Source organism: Microtus ochrogaster, chromosome 10 (assembly GCF_000317375.1).
Source record: "Microtus ochrogaster isolate Prairie Vole_2 chromosome 10, MicOch1.0, whole genome shotgun sequence".
Lineage (NCBI taxonomy): Eukaryota > Metazoa > Chordata > Mammalia > Rodentia > Cricetidae > Microtus > Microtus ochrogaster.
The window spans coordinates 10,688,297-10,704,565 of record NC_022016.1 but is presented as its reverse complement, the minus strand read 5'-3'; the positions used below and the strand labels follow the sequence as shown (position 1 = coordinate 10,704,565).

The window sequence follows — 16,269 nt, the reverse complement described above, 5'->3', positions numbered from 1 at the left end:
GCAGGGCAGAGAATGTTCCCAAGGGAATCAGAATAGCAGCTGGAGAATCCTTTGGAATTGTGCTGTTTTGATATTAGGAAAGGCCTGTCTAACTTTTACTCTGTCACAGTACTTTTCCTGTTCGCTGTTGGTAGCTTCAAAGTTTAAATTCCTTGGCAGAAGTTATTCAGGTGTGTGAAGCTTTTGAGAGTAGTGTTTGAGAAATGTAGCATTCACAAGGCATGCCATTAACTTAAATTTCTAGGATCTGCTTAGTAATCTTATCAGATTACTGATAAGATGCTAAAGAATGAAGTTCTTGGAACATGACCATAAAACTGAATTTTATCCTTATCAAAGCACCTGGGTCTTTGCTACTTTATTTAGTGGCTTCTCAGTAAGCAATGACAGATCAAGATAGGTGATGTTTATTCTGTACTTTCCTACAGGAAAGTATGGTTGTAAAATTGCATTGGATGTTTAGAGATTTTTAAGAATCTGTTGACCTCCTTTATGCTTAGGTTGAACACTTTGCTGACTGTTGCTCAGTTTTAGCCATTTTACTGCTGTAGAAAATGCCCTGGTGTGTTTTCTGAAGGATGCTCCCTGTCATTACAGAGAGTCACCTCAAGGGAGTGCACACAGGGTTTCTTTTGGGAAAAAAATGGTTTTTCTTTTTTTGAGATGGGTGTTCATGTGGCCCAGACTGCCCTTGCACTTCCTGCCTATACCTCCTGAATGCTGCAATTCCAGGCCTGTACCAGTCTGCCACCCTCCTAGGTTGTGTTTCTAGGAGCTCCTGTTTTGCAGAACTTCACAGCTGTTCTATGGGTAGCGTGGGTAGATGTCACTCTAAGAAGCAAATATCTGCAATACTCGTTTTTTTTTTTTTTTTTGTTTGTTTGTTTGTTTTTTTGTGGCTGATGTACACACCCCTTAATGTTGGGTAGCACACTTTTGCTCTTAACCTTGTCCAGCCATTTCCTGTGTGGTTTCTGCATACAAAGAGGAGGAAGTCATCAAGTAAGGTTGATTTGTTTTCTTTCAGATACATCAGATAAGTCTCTCCCCTTAGACTGTACGTGGCTCCGGAGCATAAGCATGTACAGCACATAAGGCTATAGTTTCAGAATTTTAGTTTGTTTTGTGAACATTGTTTTTAGACTTTGATTTGCTCATGTTTTTCATATTCCCTTGGGCTGCATACATCCTAGCTTGAGTTACTTTTTTTGTTTAAAAAAAAAATAAAGACAAATAAGATGATTTTGTTTCTTTATCAAAAATTTAAAAGCAAAACTTAATATACAGCCTGAATATCTCAGTCCTCGAGATATTTGTAATAGAATTCTGCCCAGTGTTGACAGTGCTTGAGAAGTGACAGTATTGGAGAAGCCCTTTAGATTGTTTAAGTTTATCTGTTACAAGGTGAACTGACAGCCTGGTTTCTTGGCCACGTAAAAGCTTCCCTGTCAGCATGACAACACTGGTTTTGGTTCGCATGTTGGTCAAAATCTGACTTGATGTTAAATCTTGACCTGGTAGGTGAATACTTTAAAATATTGTCGATTTGTTCTGTGTGGTTTATTAAAATCTTGAAAATATGAGCTCTGGGAAAAGTCCACTGCCATGGCAGGATGTCTGTAGGGACTAACACCCGTGGATATGAAAGGAGTAAATCATTGCTTGTGGCTCTGCCAAGGGCTTTGCCATTGCTTATCTTGGCTCGTTAGTGGTAGGATTTATGAGTGGAAAGGCAGGAAGTGTTATCTTTTTTGGTACTGTGTGTGTGGAGGTGTGCTTACCTGTGCGAGAGTATGGGGAGGCTTTAGGTTGACTTTGACTATCTTCTTAGGTCATTTCTCACCTTAGTTTTTGAGACAGGTCCTCTTTGAACCTGATGCTGGCCATTTCATTGAGACTGGTGGGCCAGTGAGCATAACACTGTAGTTTCAGAATTGTAGTTTGTTTTGTCAACATTGCTTACAAATGGATCCACCAGTCTCTGCGGCCTGTCAGTGCTGGTGTGACAGGACACACCCTGTTTTTTTGTATGGTTGCTAGTGATCCAAATACACTGTCCCCATGCTTACATAGTGAGCATCTTATTTACTGGACCATCCCCTCAGCCCCTTATTGCTGTTTTTTTATTATTTGTTGTTATACATTTTCTATATTTATTCTTTGTGTGTCCATGCGTGCCTACTTGCTTGCATGAGCTTATATGTACAGTGTGTGTACAGATACCTAAGGAGGCCCAGGACGTTGAATTCCCTGGTACTAACGTTACAGGGAGTTGTGATCCTCCTGATATGGGTGCTGAAAACTGAACCCAGTCCTTTTCAAGCACAGTAAATGCTCTTAACCACTGAGCATTCTCTCTTGCCCCCCCCATTCCCTCCCCCCTCCTTTTTTTTTTTAAAGAGAAAGGAATCTTATAATATTTCCCAATAAGGTCTACTCACTTAGTGCTCACTTAGAAGTAGACTATATTCGTCTTTTAAAATTGTATATCCACATTTGGTGTGGAAAGTCTGTAAAGCAGATCAAGAGATGGATATTAAGGAAGGAGTATCAGAGAGCATGTATCAGGCATGGGTATGTCACATTAGAATGTGCATCACTAGTTTAAAGAGCCATTATTGGTTTTATTTAAGTAATATATTTGGATACAAATATTTTTGTTTAGAAACCAAGGTCTACAAGAGCTAGTTCCAGGACAGGCTCCAAAGCCACAGAGAAACCCTGTCTCGAAAAACCAAAAAAATAAATAAATAAAAAAATAAAAAATAAAAAATAAAAATAAAATAGAAACCAAGCTTAGAATTTACCTTCCTGGGAGAGGGGGTACTTGTACATTTGAATCGGTAAGTGGTAGAATGGTTCTAGTCTTGGGCCAGTCATCTCTACTGTCTGGACATTTGGTGTTCCAGGTAAAACATAAAATAGAAAAGATGTCTCCTAAAGGAAGCCTTGGCCTCTTTCCATGCATGAATATGGCTGTCTTTTATGTTTGATGCATTATTGCTCTTTCCCCGCTTGTGTTGCTGTAGATTCATCTAAAGGCTTCTTACATGCTAGGCAAGTGCTTGCTTGGCCAGCTCTTTAGGAACTTGAAACAATTTCATTTTTTTCAGTCTTCTTTTAAATGCTTTTTAGATAATGTAGATTCTAGATACCTTGTAAATTCTGAAGGACCAAAGGAGCCATTCAGTCAGTATTTAGTAGTCTTTTAGTTCTTAATACATGTATTGGTAACTCATAAATGACCATCAAAATAGCTGTCTCATCTTTAGCCATAGGAGCTAGCAGAAGGTGGGTCACTAGAGCAGTACTTTCCTTATCGTAAGAAATTCAGCAGTACCCAGGCAGTTACTTTGGATTTTAGGAGTAGTTGGAAAGTAAGACATTTTCTGTTGCTAGCTGTGCAGCCTGTAGGCTGGGGCATTGCACTCAGAAAAACTGCTCATGGAGGCTGTAGTGACATTTCATTGGTATTTTAATAAATTAAGCTTGCCTGAAGGTCAGAGAGTAAAACTGCACTACCAGTCAGCCTTACAGCCAGCCAGGCAGTGGTAACACACACCTTTAATCCCAGTAGCCACACTAGTTGTCATAGAAACCGGGCAGTGCATACCTTTAATCCCAGTGGTGCATGCCTTAGATTCTAACCCTGGAGAGGATTATAAAATGGGAAGAGACAGTGCTCAATTGCAGTCTTATTCTGAGATTCCTGGAGGCAGGATCAGATGGTAAGAGCCAATGGCTGGCTGTTTTGCTTTTCTGACCTTCAGGTTGAACCCCAAACCTATCTCTAAGCTTTTATTAATCGTGCTTCAGGAGACAATGCTACAAGAGTGTGTGGTCTCTTCCTTGGAGGGTGAACAAAAAGCTTAAGGTATCTGTCAGTAGCATGAGGCGGGGATCCCTGACTGTGATTCTCTAGGCCTCTCTGGCCCACCTTTGCTTCTGTGCTTTGAATTAAATTCACAACTTCAAAGGCATAGCGATGCCTTATTTCATAACAAGCTTGCTAGTTGAATGGGGCCCATTTTCAGGTAAGCAGGGATATTAATTACTATCCCAGTACCAATTTAGGGGACATTGCAGAGCTTTTCGAAACCTTTTCAGGTTACAGGCCTCATTTAAGCTGCTGAAATGGAAACTAAAGTAGTATGTTCTTAACTCACGGAAGCATGGCATCCGTAAAGGTCTGCCGCTGCAGTGTTACTGTCCCAAAAGAAACCATGGTGTTCCTGTAGAAGTGGAGCATTCTTTGGAGTTTAGACTGTGCAGTCTCTGAGCAATCACTGCTGATTTTGCAGGAGAGATTTTGAAGTTGCCCTAGACCTGGATTCAGTCACGCTTTTGCCTGGCACTTGTACAGTGAGATACAGCACTGCTCTGGATCCATTTGCTCTGATTCAGATCTTTTGAACATACTGGTAACTGCTTTGCAGGAGCTGCATTAACTCTGCATCTGTAGCCAGTCCTGGGCCCTGATTGGAGTCTGAGTGTTGTAAAGAGGTGATTATAATTAGTTCATGGATCCAGTCTGCTCACCTTTCAGCCTCGGCCACTGGGGGCCTTTGAGCCTCTCCATATTAAATTGTGTGAGTCCCTCTCCCTTTATCCAATCTTCCTGGCCATTTGTTTTGTTTGAACAATCATGAATAAAAAAAAAAAAACTCAGCTTTTAGAATAAGCTCTGAAGTGAGACGAGAGACTTCAAACTGCCTTCTGGTCCCCAGGTTTCTTTTTTCTTTTTTTAATTTTTCTTTCATTCTTCTGTGTGCGGTGAAGCTGGGAATACTGTTGAAGTAGGATCCATGTTTTATCCCCGGGAACTTAGCAAGCAAGCCATCTAGTTGATTATGGCTAGCTAGTAAGGAATGGAAACCCAGGGCCTTAAAAAGAGTGCCATAAAACATTTGTTTTTGGTACATACTGTTGTATTGTGGTCTTATTTGTGTCAGGAAAGGTAGCATAATTGCTGACCATGGGCCCCATCCCTATGCTTACTTCTAGGGCATCTTGGCAGAAATTGGGGTTATCTGGGCCTTGTGAAAGGCAGTTTTTTGCGTAGCTCATTCAGCATTGTTCAAAGCAGTAACACATCACTGAACAAATTGCCCCCCTTGCATATGCTAATCCAGTTCTTAAAAGAACTCTTTGTAATACATTCTGCTTTAGCCTGAAGGGAGATGGAAATTGAAGGGCTGGCCAGGTCATGTCATGTGACCCCAAAATATCTAAAATGCCTGTTTTCTTTGGGTCAACAATTCATATTCAGCATATGCGGATGAAAGTGTCTTGTGTGGTTTGTGGCAAGGATTAGTCCTCTTATGTGAGAACTGCTTTTGATATTAGAGGTTCACAACTGACTAAGATTTCCTCTTCGGATATTAAATTTCAGTGGTATTGGCTAACAATGCCAGATCTTACTTTCAACAGTAAATTAAAGAATTTAAAAGTCTCTTATTGGTGTGTGGAAAAAGTGATTTGCTTTGGAACTCCTATTACTCCCACCTGCGTATTTGGTGCCTTTTTAGAATGGCACAGGGTGACTTCTGTTCATAATGTATGCCTAATGGAACGATCTCAGGAGTTGCTCAGAGGCTGTTCATATTCCTTACCAAGAAGCTGCAGTGAAAAAGAAAAAAAAATCTACACACAGTAATAAGCAAGGATCCACCAGGGTTTAAACAGTTTGATATAAGATTCCTTTTAAGCTCTGTCTAAATTCTTGTCACGGAAATCTTAAGACGTGATTTAACCGGGGTGCAAGATTGTTGGGATGCTGTTTTCTTAAGCAGTTCTTCCAGGTTGCATTTTCATACATACAAAGAAGCCTAGGAAGAAACCTTTATTAGTCCTTTTTTGTCTTACAGAGTAATTCCCTCTTGGTCCCAGACAGTCTAAGAGGCACAGATAAACGCAGAAATGGTCCAGAGTTTTCCAGTGACATCAAAAAAAGGAAGGTGGATGATAAGGATAACTATGTAAGTGAATAAAGGACTTCCTATAATAATTGCTTACTTACTGCTTTCTTTGTAATTCTGTACCACTTCATATAGCAAAGCAGGTAAGTTCCTAGTCACTTTGCCAGTATCTGTTGTGTAAGGCTTTAGCACCAGTACCTGGAGGCTGAAGCACAAGGATTGCAGTGTCACAGCTAGTTGGTCTACATACTGAGGCGCGTGCGCATGTGTGTGTGTGTGTCAAAATCAGTGTTTATGGAGATAGCTCTATGGTAGAATAATTCTCTAACATATATCAGTCCTTGGGTTGATTTCCAGCATGGTAACACACACACACACACACACACACACACACACACACACACACACACACACACACACACACACACACACACACACACACACACACACACACCAAAAAAATCTCCAAACAAAATGTGGACCTTGGAGGAAGAACTCTACTTGGGAAAGTTTAAACACAGGCTTCTGTTTCCTGTGGCTCGCCCAAGGCTTCAGCTAATATCAAGTAACATTTTGCATGCCAGGATTAGTGCCAGGAACCCTGTGCACTGACACAGATTATTTTATTTAGTTCTTCTAACCTGTCAAGTTGGGTATCCTCTCCATTTCATAGCTAAAGAAACTTACCCAGAGCTTGTGTTTCACCAGAGGTCATGGTTAGTGGAACTTGGGAAGCACCTTATGCCAAAACTATGCTGTATTGAAACTTTCAACCTTTTCTTAGAATTGGCATTTCCCTAGAGGTCCAAGATCAGTCTACAGTTTGTATTGTGGTTTAATATACATTATAAGAACTCATCATTGGCTCACTCCACTTTAACCCAAGCCCTTTAAATATGTTTCTGCCCCTATCTGTTGCCTAGAGGTGCTTGTATTTGCTTTCATTTCTAACATTAAATGTTAACAATCAAACAAGTGGTCTGTGATATTGAGAAGGTAGGAAATCTGATACCCAGTTCTGTGTTACTAGCTCTCCATGAGGTTTGTGTATTTAATTCAACAGTGAAGGACTGGGAATCAATATCTTACCCTTATGGTTTTATAATACTTAGCTCTTGTCTGGTTAGAAAAATGGGCTTGGAGTGAGATAAGGAGATTATATTGTAACATGTGGGAGGCAAAGCCTAAGACTCTTTGACAAAAGTTTACTGTATAATACTGGCTTATATTTGCAGAATGGTCTATTACAAGGCTATGTTTCACTTGCAGAAGACATGAATGATTCACCTCAATACTCCTTTAGTGGACTAAGGGGGTGCTGGAACTGAGGATCTGGATAATGGTGCAAAGTACTTAGACAGTATGAGCACTTAGATAGGAGGAAGGCAGTGCTATATTGCAGAGTAAGACAAATTCAGTTTATCACAGCCTGTTATATGTTTATGAAGAAGTATAAGACAGGAGTTTGAGGTCTCAAACAGAAGTGATAAAAAGATGGGAATAGTAATTATTCTACTTTTATCATTGTGATACTGAATAGGTGTACCTCATATATTTCTTTTTCATTGAAAGGAGAAAGGTTATTTCTGAATTAAAAAGGAATGGAGTGGTAGTAAATTGTTTGCTGTAGTTTTCCATTCACTGTTTCTACTATGATCACCTTTATATTTCTTTTTCTAAAAGCAAAACTTTTCTAGTTTGTATTTGTTCACCATTTCTACTCTTGACAGCTGAGAGCATTTGTGCTTTTATCTGATAGTAAGAGAAAATAGATTTTTTTCTTTTCTTTTTTTTTTGGTTTTTCGAGACAGGGTTTCTCTGTGGTTTTGGAGCCTGTCCTGGAACTAGCTCTTGTAGACCAGGCTGGTCTCGAACTCACAGAGATCCGCCTGCCTCTGCCTCCCGAGTGCTGGGATTAAAGGCTTGCGCCACCACCGCCCGGCGAAAATAGATTTTCTTCATCACTTTTTTTCCAGTGAAAGCATTTCCGTAAAATTTTAATTTGAATTGCTTCTGACTTCAGCACTGGCTGTCAATTTATGATGTTGGTAAACTCCATGGCTCTTTTATATGATACTAGAAGTGGTACTTGACTTTGAAACCTCAAAGACCTACCTCTCTAGTAACATACCTCATTTAGCAGAGCCAAACTTACCAAACATAGCCACCAACTAGGGGCCAAGTATTCAGACATCTGAGCCTATGGAGGACATTCTTATTTGAACCACCATGCTAAGAAAAGAGAAATTTTCAAACTTTGATATGGGTGTGAACTCATCTTAAGTTGAACAACTTTTCTTAATGCTTTCCAGACTGAATGTAACCTAGGAATTTGCCGTGATTAACCAACTTTGTAGTTCCATCGCTCCATATTTCATGCTAAAGAGCCTTATCTTTTTTTTTAATTCCCATATGTATGTGGTATGCCTGAATGTACATGCTTGAAGTTGCCATTGTGTATCTTTGAAGCTCTCCAGTTTTTTTGTTTGTTTTATTGAGTCAGAGTCTTACCAATTTCTCAGAGTCCATCTACATAGAATGCCCAGAGATCACCTGTCTATTCCTGCTGTGTGATGTGATTTCAGGTGACCTCAGCCTGTGGCATTTCTGTGACTTCTGGGGATCTGATCACCAGTTCTTTTGCATAGCAAGTACTTTTGCCACTACTTTACATCTCTTCACCCACCATTCTGTTCTCTCTCTCTCTCTCTCTCTGAGACAGGATCTCTTATAGTAGGCAGGATGACTTCAACTCACTTTGAAGCCAAGTATGGCCTTGACCTAAACCTACATGACTTGAGTACTGGTGTGCAGCACCACCCCTGATAATTGTGCAGTTCTGGGGACCAAATCCAAGGCTGTGTCAGTAGTAGGCACTCTGAACTGAGCTTTATCACCAGTCCCCAAAAGAGATTAGATCTTTCGTTTTTTGTTATAACTAGTGGCCTCATGGGGAAATGATGTAAGTAAATTTATCTCTATAGTCATGAATTGTCTGTGAGCTCCATATTGGCTAACCGTGCATCTTCAAACTGATATGTATAAAAGAAATGATGTGTTGCTCTTCTCTTTGAAATCCAGTAGACTAAAAATTATGATGGTATACAAAATTCAGATTCTAAGAAAGATACTAACATTGCAGACACCGAACGCTTAGAGTATACTTTCCATGAGCAATTTTGGTTTTGGTAACCGGATTTCACTGCAGCAGCATATTCCTGCTGGGGCTTTGTGTACCCCAGGTTAGAGGAAGAGGCGGGGAGGCTGATGGTAAATGCCTGTAGGCTGGAAGGAAGCCTACAAGCATGTCCTAAGTGTTTAGCTTGTCTGCTACCAAGAACTGTTGAAAGAAATTGCACAGTTCAAAATTTATTGTTTGCCTTTACTAAACAAAAGTAATTTTTTTTTCCAGGACAGTGATGGGGACAAGAGTGATGACAATTTAGTTGTGGATGTATCTAATGAGGTAACCATGCATTTCATCAAGGTTTCTTTCAAATAGTAAAGAGAAAAATCCATTTGTAAGTGAATGAAGCTGAGTCACAGTGTCTCTGTCTTATGTGTTCACATATCAAGAATTTAGTGGCTATTTGGGAATGGGGTAGTCATAAGGTAACTGAAACTATAATTTCCCTTTTAAAACATGAGGTTTGGAGACATAGCTCAGTTGAAGAGTGTTTGCCTGCCATTGGCCCAGATAGAACTGGGTGTGATGCCCAGCACTGCCAGAAAGAAAAACTGTTTCCCAATTCATTTTGAATTTCTGTGTTGGATATCTGGCTAGACAACGCACCTGGATATTGGGAGAAATGTGATTGTTTTTCTTGTGGTATGGTCCTATGTTGATAAATACCTTGTTGCTCATTTAGTGAGTATGATACTTCTCAATTCTAAAAGATTTTCAGTATTACCCTTTAATTGAGAATATGGAAAAGGATGTCCATTCTGAACTTGTCAACTTCTTATTGTGTGTTGAGGACCCTTCTTCTCCACATGCCAGTCCCACACACTCACCTCGAGAAAACGGCATTGACAAAAACCGCCTGCTAAAGAAAGATGCTTCAGGCAGCCCGGCATCCACAGCCTCCTCTGGAAGTTCCTCTTCCCTGAAATCCAAAGAAGTGAGCCTGGTAGGTAGGAGCTGGTCTTCCCCTGGGTGACACTGCCATCTTTGTGGAACTTGGAACCCTGATGTGTGTAAATTGGTAGTTTTTCTGCTTAAAAGTTGAAGTATTGAGAAGAAGCCTTTCTGTCCTAGTCGGTATCATCAGTTGTCTATTGGGCCACGGCGAGAGTGGCTGTGCTGTGCAGGCTTCTCTTTGTGTCATTTTCTTCCTTAGAAACTTAACAGTTAGCAGAGAATAACTGTCTTAAGACAGTGGTTCTCAACCTGTGGGTCTTTACCCCTTTGGGGGTTCAAATGACCCTTTCACAGGGGTCACTTACCAGATATCCTGCATATTAGATATTTATATTACAGTTCCTAACGGTAGCAAAGTTATAGTTAGGAAGTAACAATGAAACTTAATTTTACGGTTGGAGGGTCATCACCGTTTGAGGAACTGTAGTAAAAAGTCACAGCATTAGAAAGATTGAGAACCATGGGCTTAAGCTATCTTGATTTGTTAAGCAGCTGTTTATTAGAAAACAGCCATTGTGCCAGGGAATGTCACATCAGAATTGGTATGGAGGCTTGGGATATGCTATTGTAGCGAATGCATCGTAACCCATTCATGTGGTCCTTTATTAAACTGAAGAACTTAATATAACTGAGGATGGTGGAATATGTCTGCAGTACTAGTGCTTGAGAGGATACAACAGGAAGGGGAGCTCTTGAGGTGGAAGTCGAGTCTGTGCTACATTATGAAACTACCCCGAAGTTAATTCTCATGGTGGCTTCAGCGTTATCCCTTTATCCAAGTAGAGTAAAGTCAAACCTGAACGACTTGTTGAAAACATTCTATCATATCCTAGGCCAGACCTGGGGTATTTGGTGCACACTCTTTTTCTACACCCTGCTAGTTCTTGAGTTGTGTTCTAGGGACCCAAGGAATCTTGAGAGATAAGAGAAGATATCCTTTTTTTATCCTGTTACTGTCTCAAGATATGAAGATCTCTGGCAGGTGATAAGTCTCTTATCTGCACTAGTGAAGCCTCATTAACTCATGGGTGGCTACATGTCTCTCCAAAGGAGAATTCTTCCTAGGGCTTTGTGGGACAGGTGCTTCTAGAACTTTTAATTTGGAAATGCTGCTTTGACTTTGAAATAATTGACAGTTTCACTGTCCATCACCGTCAATCTGAATCCCCAAAAGATGAGGTTAAGAAAAGGGCTCCACTTCAGATTTGGAAGCCAGATATGCCCTTCCAAGTTCCTTGGAAAGAATCTGCATGGTCGTCATTCTAACATGGCATAGAGCCAAAGTTCACAAGCTTAATGGAAAATTCTTTTCAAAATAAAATTTGTGGAGGAAGAAGTGTGATCATGCTCTGTATCTCCTGCTCAAGTTTTAATCTGGCAGGAAGAGGAAAGGTCAACATTTCTCTCTCACAAGTTAATGCTGTCAACATTGTGTGGATTTATGAAAATTGGCTGGGGAGTAACTAGAAGGTGCCCAGTGTCCCAGCTGCTGTTGTGATAAATAGTGTAATATGGCTTGGATTAAAAATAATACTCATTTAATTTGTTTAATGATACCAGCATGAAAAAGCCAACACGCCTGTTCTAAAATCCAGCACACCAACGCCTCGGAGCGATATGCCAACCCCGGGCACCAGTGCTACTCCAGGCCTCCGTCCAGGTCTTGGCAAACCTCCAGCTATGGAGCCCCTTGTCAACCAAGCAGGTCAGCACCCCTTCTCCTGTTGTGCTTTGTTTCTTCCATCCCCAGCTTTGTGTGGTGTTTGCTGATCCTGTGACAGTTTGCCCCTGAATGTGAAGCACTTAGAGCTGTCCTCCTCCAGTCTCTGAAAAGGCCTGGTAATAAACACATTTGTCCTGGGTTTCAGCAGCTGCACCAATTAGTCTCCAACTATTTACATTCAGCTTTTCTTTTAATTCAAAGTAAATCAAGTCCTAGGGATTACTGTTAAGTTTGTGGTAATTATTTCAAACGTAATCTTATAAAATCTGCCATTACGTGTCTGATGTTGCTAATACTAACAAAAATGGCTGGCTGATTTTATAGCCAAAGTAGACGTTTTGCTGCTTATAGTTGCCTAGTATTTGTTTGTTTGTTTCACTTCAAGGGATCAGTGGTACGTTGCTGGAAGTTGGGAGGGCTTTGCTGAGACTCTAGCCCATGAGGTCACTCATAACTTTGAATTTGTTCTTCCTCACTGGACAAATTAAAAAGTAACAGCCCAAGTCCAGGGAGAAATAGCACTCGAATGTCCCTCCTAAAGCCCTGCTCTGGTTTGCATAAATCCAGGATTTGGTTTTCATTTGGAATTGGTACCAGGGAGTGGAAAGTTCGGATTGAAGGAGAAATCTTGGATTTTATCCAGAAAATCTTCTTCTGAGATTAAGTCAGGTAAACATGGAGTGTCTGTTCCTTGGCTTGCCCTTCATGAATTGGGTGCAAAGATGTTGATTAATCCTCCTGGCTTCCTGGTGCAGCTGCTTTGCCAATGAGGAAATGTGGGGGGTTGTGCTTTCTGTCCTTGGAGAAGAACTCAGCTCTGGGAAGGAATGGACCTGGTGTATATATTGGGCCTGATGATCTCCATCCCCCTCACCACAATAACTAAGACTGGATTCACTGGTCAGGTTTGACCTGATGGTCAGTCATATCACACATGCCATGTTTCCTTGCAGCAGCTGGCCTGAGGACACCCCTGGCAGTGCCTGGCCCATACCCTGCCCCCTTCGGCATGGTGCCCCATGCAGGCATGAATGGAGAGCTGACCAGCCCTGGAGCTGCCTATGCAGGTCTACACAGCATGTCTCCACAGATGAGTGCTGCAGCTGCTGCAGCCGCTGCAGCAGTGGTTGCCTATGGGCGCTCCCCAATGGTACGTCATATGCTTGGGCATGCCCCAGGGAATGGGCAGCTCAAAGGGTGCAGGGCCCAAAGTGTGGGGCTGGGGTAGTAGGCTTCTGGGTATGCAGACTGCGATGATGGGTATTCAGTTGCATTCTTGGTACTTGGGTCTAGAATGCATGCCCTGACTGCCCTGAGAAGGATACAGCCAACCCTATGCTTGGGAACAAACAGTAAAGATGATTCCCGCTGTTCAAGCCCTGTATTTACCTTCCTCTTGTCAGCCTTGGTCTGTGTGCTGGCTCATTAACCTAGGGCGAATGCCCTTTGTTTCATTGTGTTTGTGGATATAAAAGGCAGTGTTTAGAGGTTCTTGGATGATTCCAGGATAGATAAGGCTTTCTCTCACCAAAGTAAAAATTTTAATCTGAACGTATTGACATGATTTTAGTGCTTTTTTTTTTGAGCTGTTTTTCTTTTTCTACGTCTTAAAAAAAAAATGGAGAAGCCTTTCTTTTTTCTTTCCATGCCTATATGTTCTTTTGAAGTGAATACACTGGTTTATGTACAAGAAGTTATTTGTGTATGACATGGACAGATTTTAAAACCATAGATACAGGCTTTCCATGCTGCCCTGTCACTCAAATGGCTCAGTGTTTTACCTAAAAGATAAAAAACTATATTTGAAGGGTAAAATTGTACCAGGAAAGGGAGTGAAATAAATCTCACAGAAAATCTTCCCTGTAAGCCATTTGAAATATATCATGGACAGCATTTTTTTTTTCTTCATCTCCTTAACTAGATTGCTCCTTATAATCTAGTGTGATAAGTAGCTGGTTGTTTTTCTGGTGTACACACAGAGGTGGTGTGTGAATCTGTAAATACTGACCTTGATGAGTAAGTGCCCGCCCACAGCAGTCTTGGTTAACACAGCAAAGGCTAGGGAGTTGGGTGGTGCTCTTAGAACTTGAGGATAGTAGCCTGTTTGCTGTGCAACATTCCAAGGTGCTCTGAACTGCTCCAAGGAAGAAAGTAACAAAATAGCCCACGATGTTAGTGCTAGGCTGGCCAGTATCCTACCACACTTTATTGGTGTGAGGCAGGACATCCAGTATCTATGGAAAATGTTTATCCTAGGAAACTGGTACCCAGAGTGTGTAAATCCTCCTCCACATCACAAAAAGGAGAAGTCTGTTTTGTGGTATTTAGAGGTGGTTAAGTTGCCACATTGTGCCTTTTCATTTCAGAAATACTAAGCCATAGTTACAGTGCCAGCTTATATGCGTGGTAAAAGATTTTTTTTATTTTTTTATTTTTTTTTTTTTGAGACAGGGTTTCCTCTGTAGCTTTGGGGCCTGTCCTGGAACTAGCTCTTATAGACCAGGTTGACCTCAAATCACAGAGATCCGCCTGCCTCTGCCTCCCGAGTACTGGGATTAAAGGCATGTACTACCGACTGGCTTGGTAAATGAATTTCTTGTATAAACTCAATGTCCACACAGTATCTACCTTGCATAAGCTGAGTCTGCCACACTTTTATTTCTAGGTTGGTTTTGATCCTCCTCCCCACATGAGAGTACCTTCCATTCCCCCAAACCTGGCAGGAATACCTGGGGGTAAACCGTAAGTACATTTTTTTCCTTGGTTTTGGTTTGCTTCAGAGGTGGTAGTGTCAGTAGTCTGGAATATTCACAGGGGAGATAGGCTTGGACGTTTCCAAGGAGACTTCTGAGGAGTGTTAACACTTTTCTATAAATAGACAACTTGTAGGTGTCATGCCTCTGGCTTCTCCCTGTGCGTGAGCTCTGAGCTCATGCATTTAGTTATTTTTGAGGAGAAACTATCGAATATGAAGACAGGTAGGAAGAAAGAGCTGGAGGTGTTAGGCGCTCCTGCCTGACCCTTCTGCAGGAAACTGCTGCTCTGGTGTGTGCTTGGAAGGCAGTTGCCACATTTTTACAGCTGCTTTGCACAGCACAGCAATCAGGAATCCTCGAAGCCTTAGAGGGTTGTACTGTCATCTCTTTGCCTAGGATAGTGTAACCTTTTCCTTATTTTGGTAGAAATAAGTTACTACTTGGTCCGTCCTATAGGTGGGGCTCCCATGTCCCAGTTTGGATAGGTGCTTTACTTTGCCATGTGACACTTCTCAACAGCAAAGTTTCCTTGTGCAGAAACAAGGGACTTAAAAGGCACCCAGAATGTGGAAACGCCCCGTTGTTTCTTCTGACTCACCAAACAAACAAAACTCGCTCCCTTTCAATGTTAGTTATTAGAAGCATAATTTCAAGGAATTTCGATAATTTTTTTGTTTCATACAAAGCAGAATTGAAATGTGAAGGCCAGTCTCTCTCTCTGTCTCTGTGTGTGTGCGCGCGCGCGTGCGCGCGCGCGCGCGTGCGTGCGTGTGTGTGTGTGTGTGTGTGTGTGTGTGTGTGTAGGGTATGGGCTGGAGACATTATGAAATGCTGACTTTCCAAATAAGATGTTCTGAGGGCTATGCCTCTCAGGCCTCCACTTAGTCTTTATCGCACCTCTTGCCCTTAGAGCTTGCCTTTACCTTTGATCTGTGCATGATGGGGTAATAAGGAGGACAAGTAGCTGTCTGGTAGGAAAAGTTACAATCTGTAATACTAGTATAGAGGGCTAGTGATCTGGGACTGCCTAATGTAGAACTTTAAAATTATGTATGCATATGTTTGTGTGCACATGATTACAGGTGGCCTGTGCACCTAAGCATGCATATATGCATGGATTGCAGCAAAAGATAGGATTTAGCAGTTCCAAATATTATAGTCTAATTGGAACTGCTAAATCCTTCCTTGCCTTGTGAGTACCTTGTATTTTTTTTTTTTTTTATGATCAAAGGTACGCTAATACCAGGCATAGTGGTACATGCTATAGCCCCAGCACTCAGGAGGCAGAGTCTGGCAGATTAACTTTGAAGAAAGCCTGGTCTATCTAATACAGTCCTTCCGCAGCTACTACAACGCAATAATAAAAAAACAAAACAAAACTGTAATTCATAATTATAATGCACACAGAAACAAAGGGCATAATAGCAGATTTTTAAGACTTAAGGTGTCGATTGGTATCTGGATCTGAGCTATCATGACTGTCATTATGTAAGGAATACAGGATTAATAAAAGGATCCCCATTGCTAGGTTCTGGCTATATAGTCTTATTGCTAATCTTAATCCATTAGTTTACATGAGAGAATGTGTTATCTGTTATTACTTAACCATTCTTGCTTCAGTGCTTCTTAGAGATTTATGGTGACAGATTTAGCCAAAGAATGGTATTTCTGAAACAGGATAAAATTAGTCTGGGGAAAAGACAACAAAATCTAAGTACTATTTGTTATAAG

General features: G+C 41.2%; 1 protein-coding gene across 8 annotated transcripts in view; it reads left to right on the top strand.

The window, feature by feature from the left end:
• Nucleotides 1–16,269, top strand: part of Tle1 (transducin like enhancer of split 1) — an 89,968-nt gene that overhangs the window by 55,536 nt on the left and 18,163 nt on the right. For 4 of the 8 annotated variants that reach the window (XM_026782165.1, XM_005352651.3, XM_013348262.2 and 1 more), the window contains 6 exons: nt 5,868–5,978; nt 9,331–9,384; nt 9,896–10,048; nt 11,620–11,764; nt 12,736–12,932; nt 14,448–14,524. In XM_026782165.1, the coding sequence (XP_026637966.1) occupies nt 5,868–5,978; nt 9,331–9,384; nt 9,896–10,048; nt 11,620–11,764; nt 12,736–12,932; nt 14,448–14,524 (737 nt within the window). Of the gene's footprint in view, nt 1–5,867; nt 5,979–9,330; nt 9,385–9,895; nt 10,049–11,619; nt 11,765–12,349; nt 12,452–12,735; nt 12,933–14,447; nt 14,525–16,269 lie in introns of all 8 variants that reach the window. The other 4 variants (XM_026782164.1, XM_026782167.1, XM_026782163.1 and 1 more) reach the window with 2 other exon arrangements.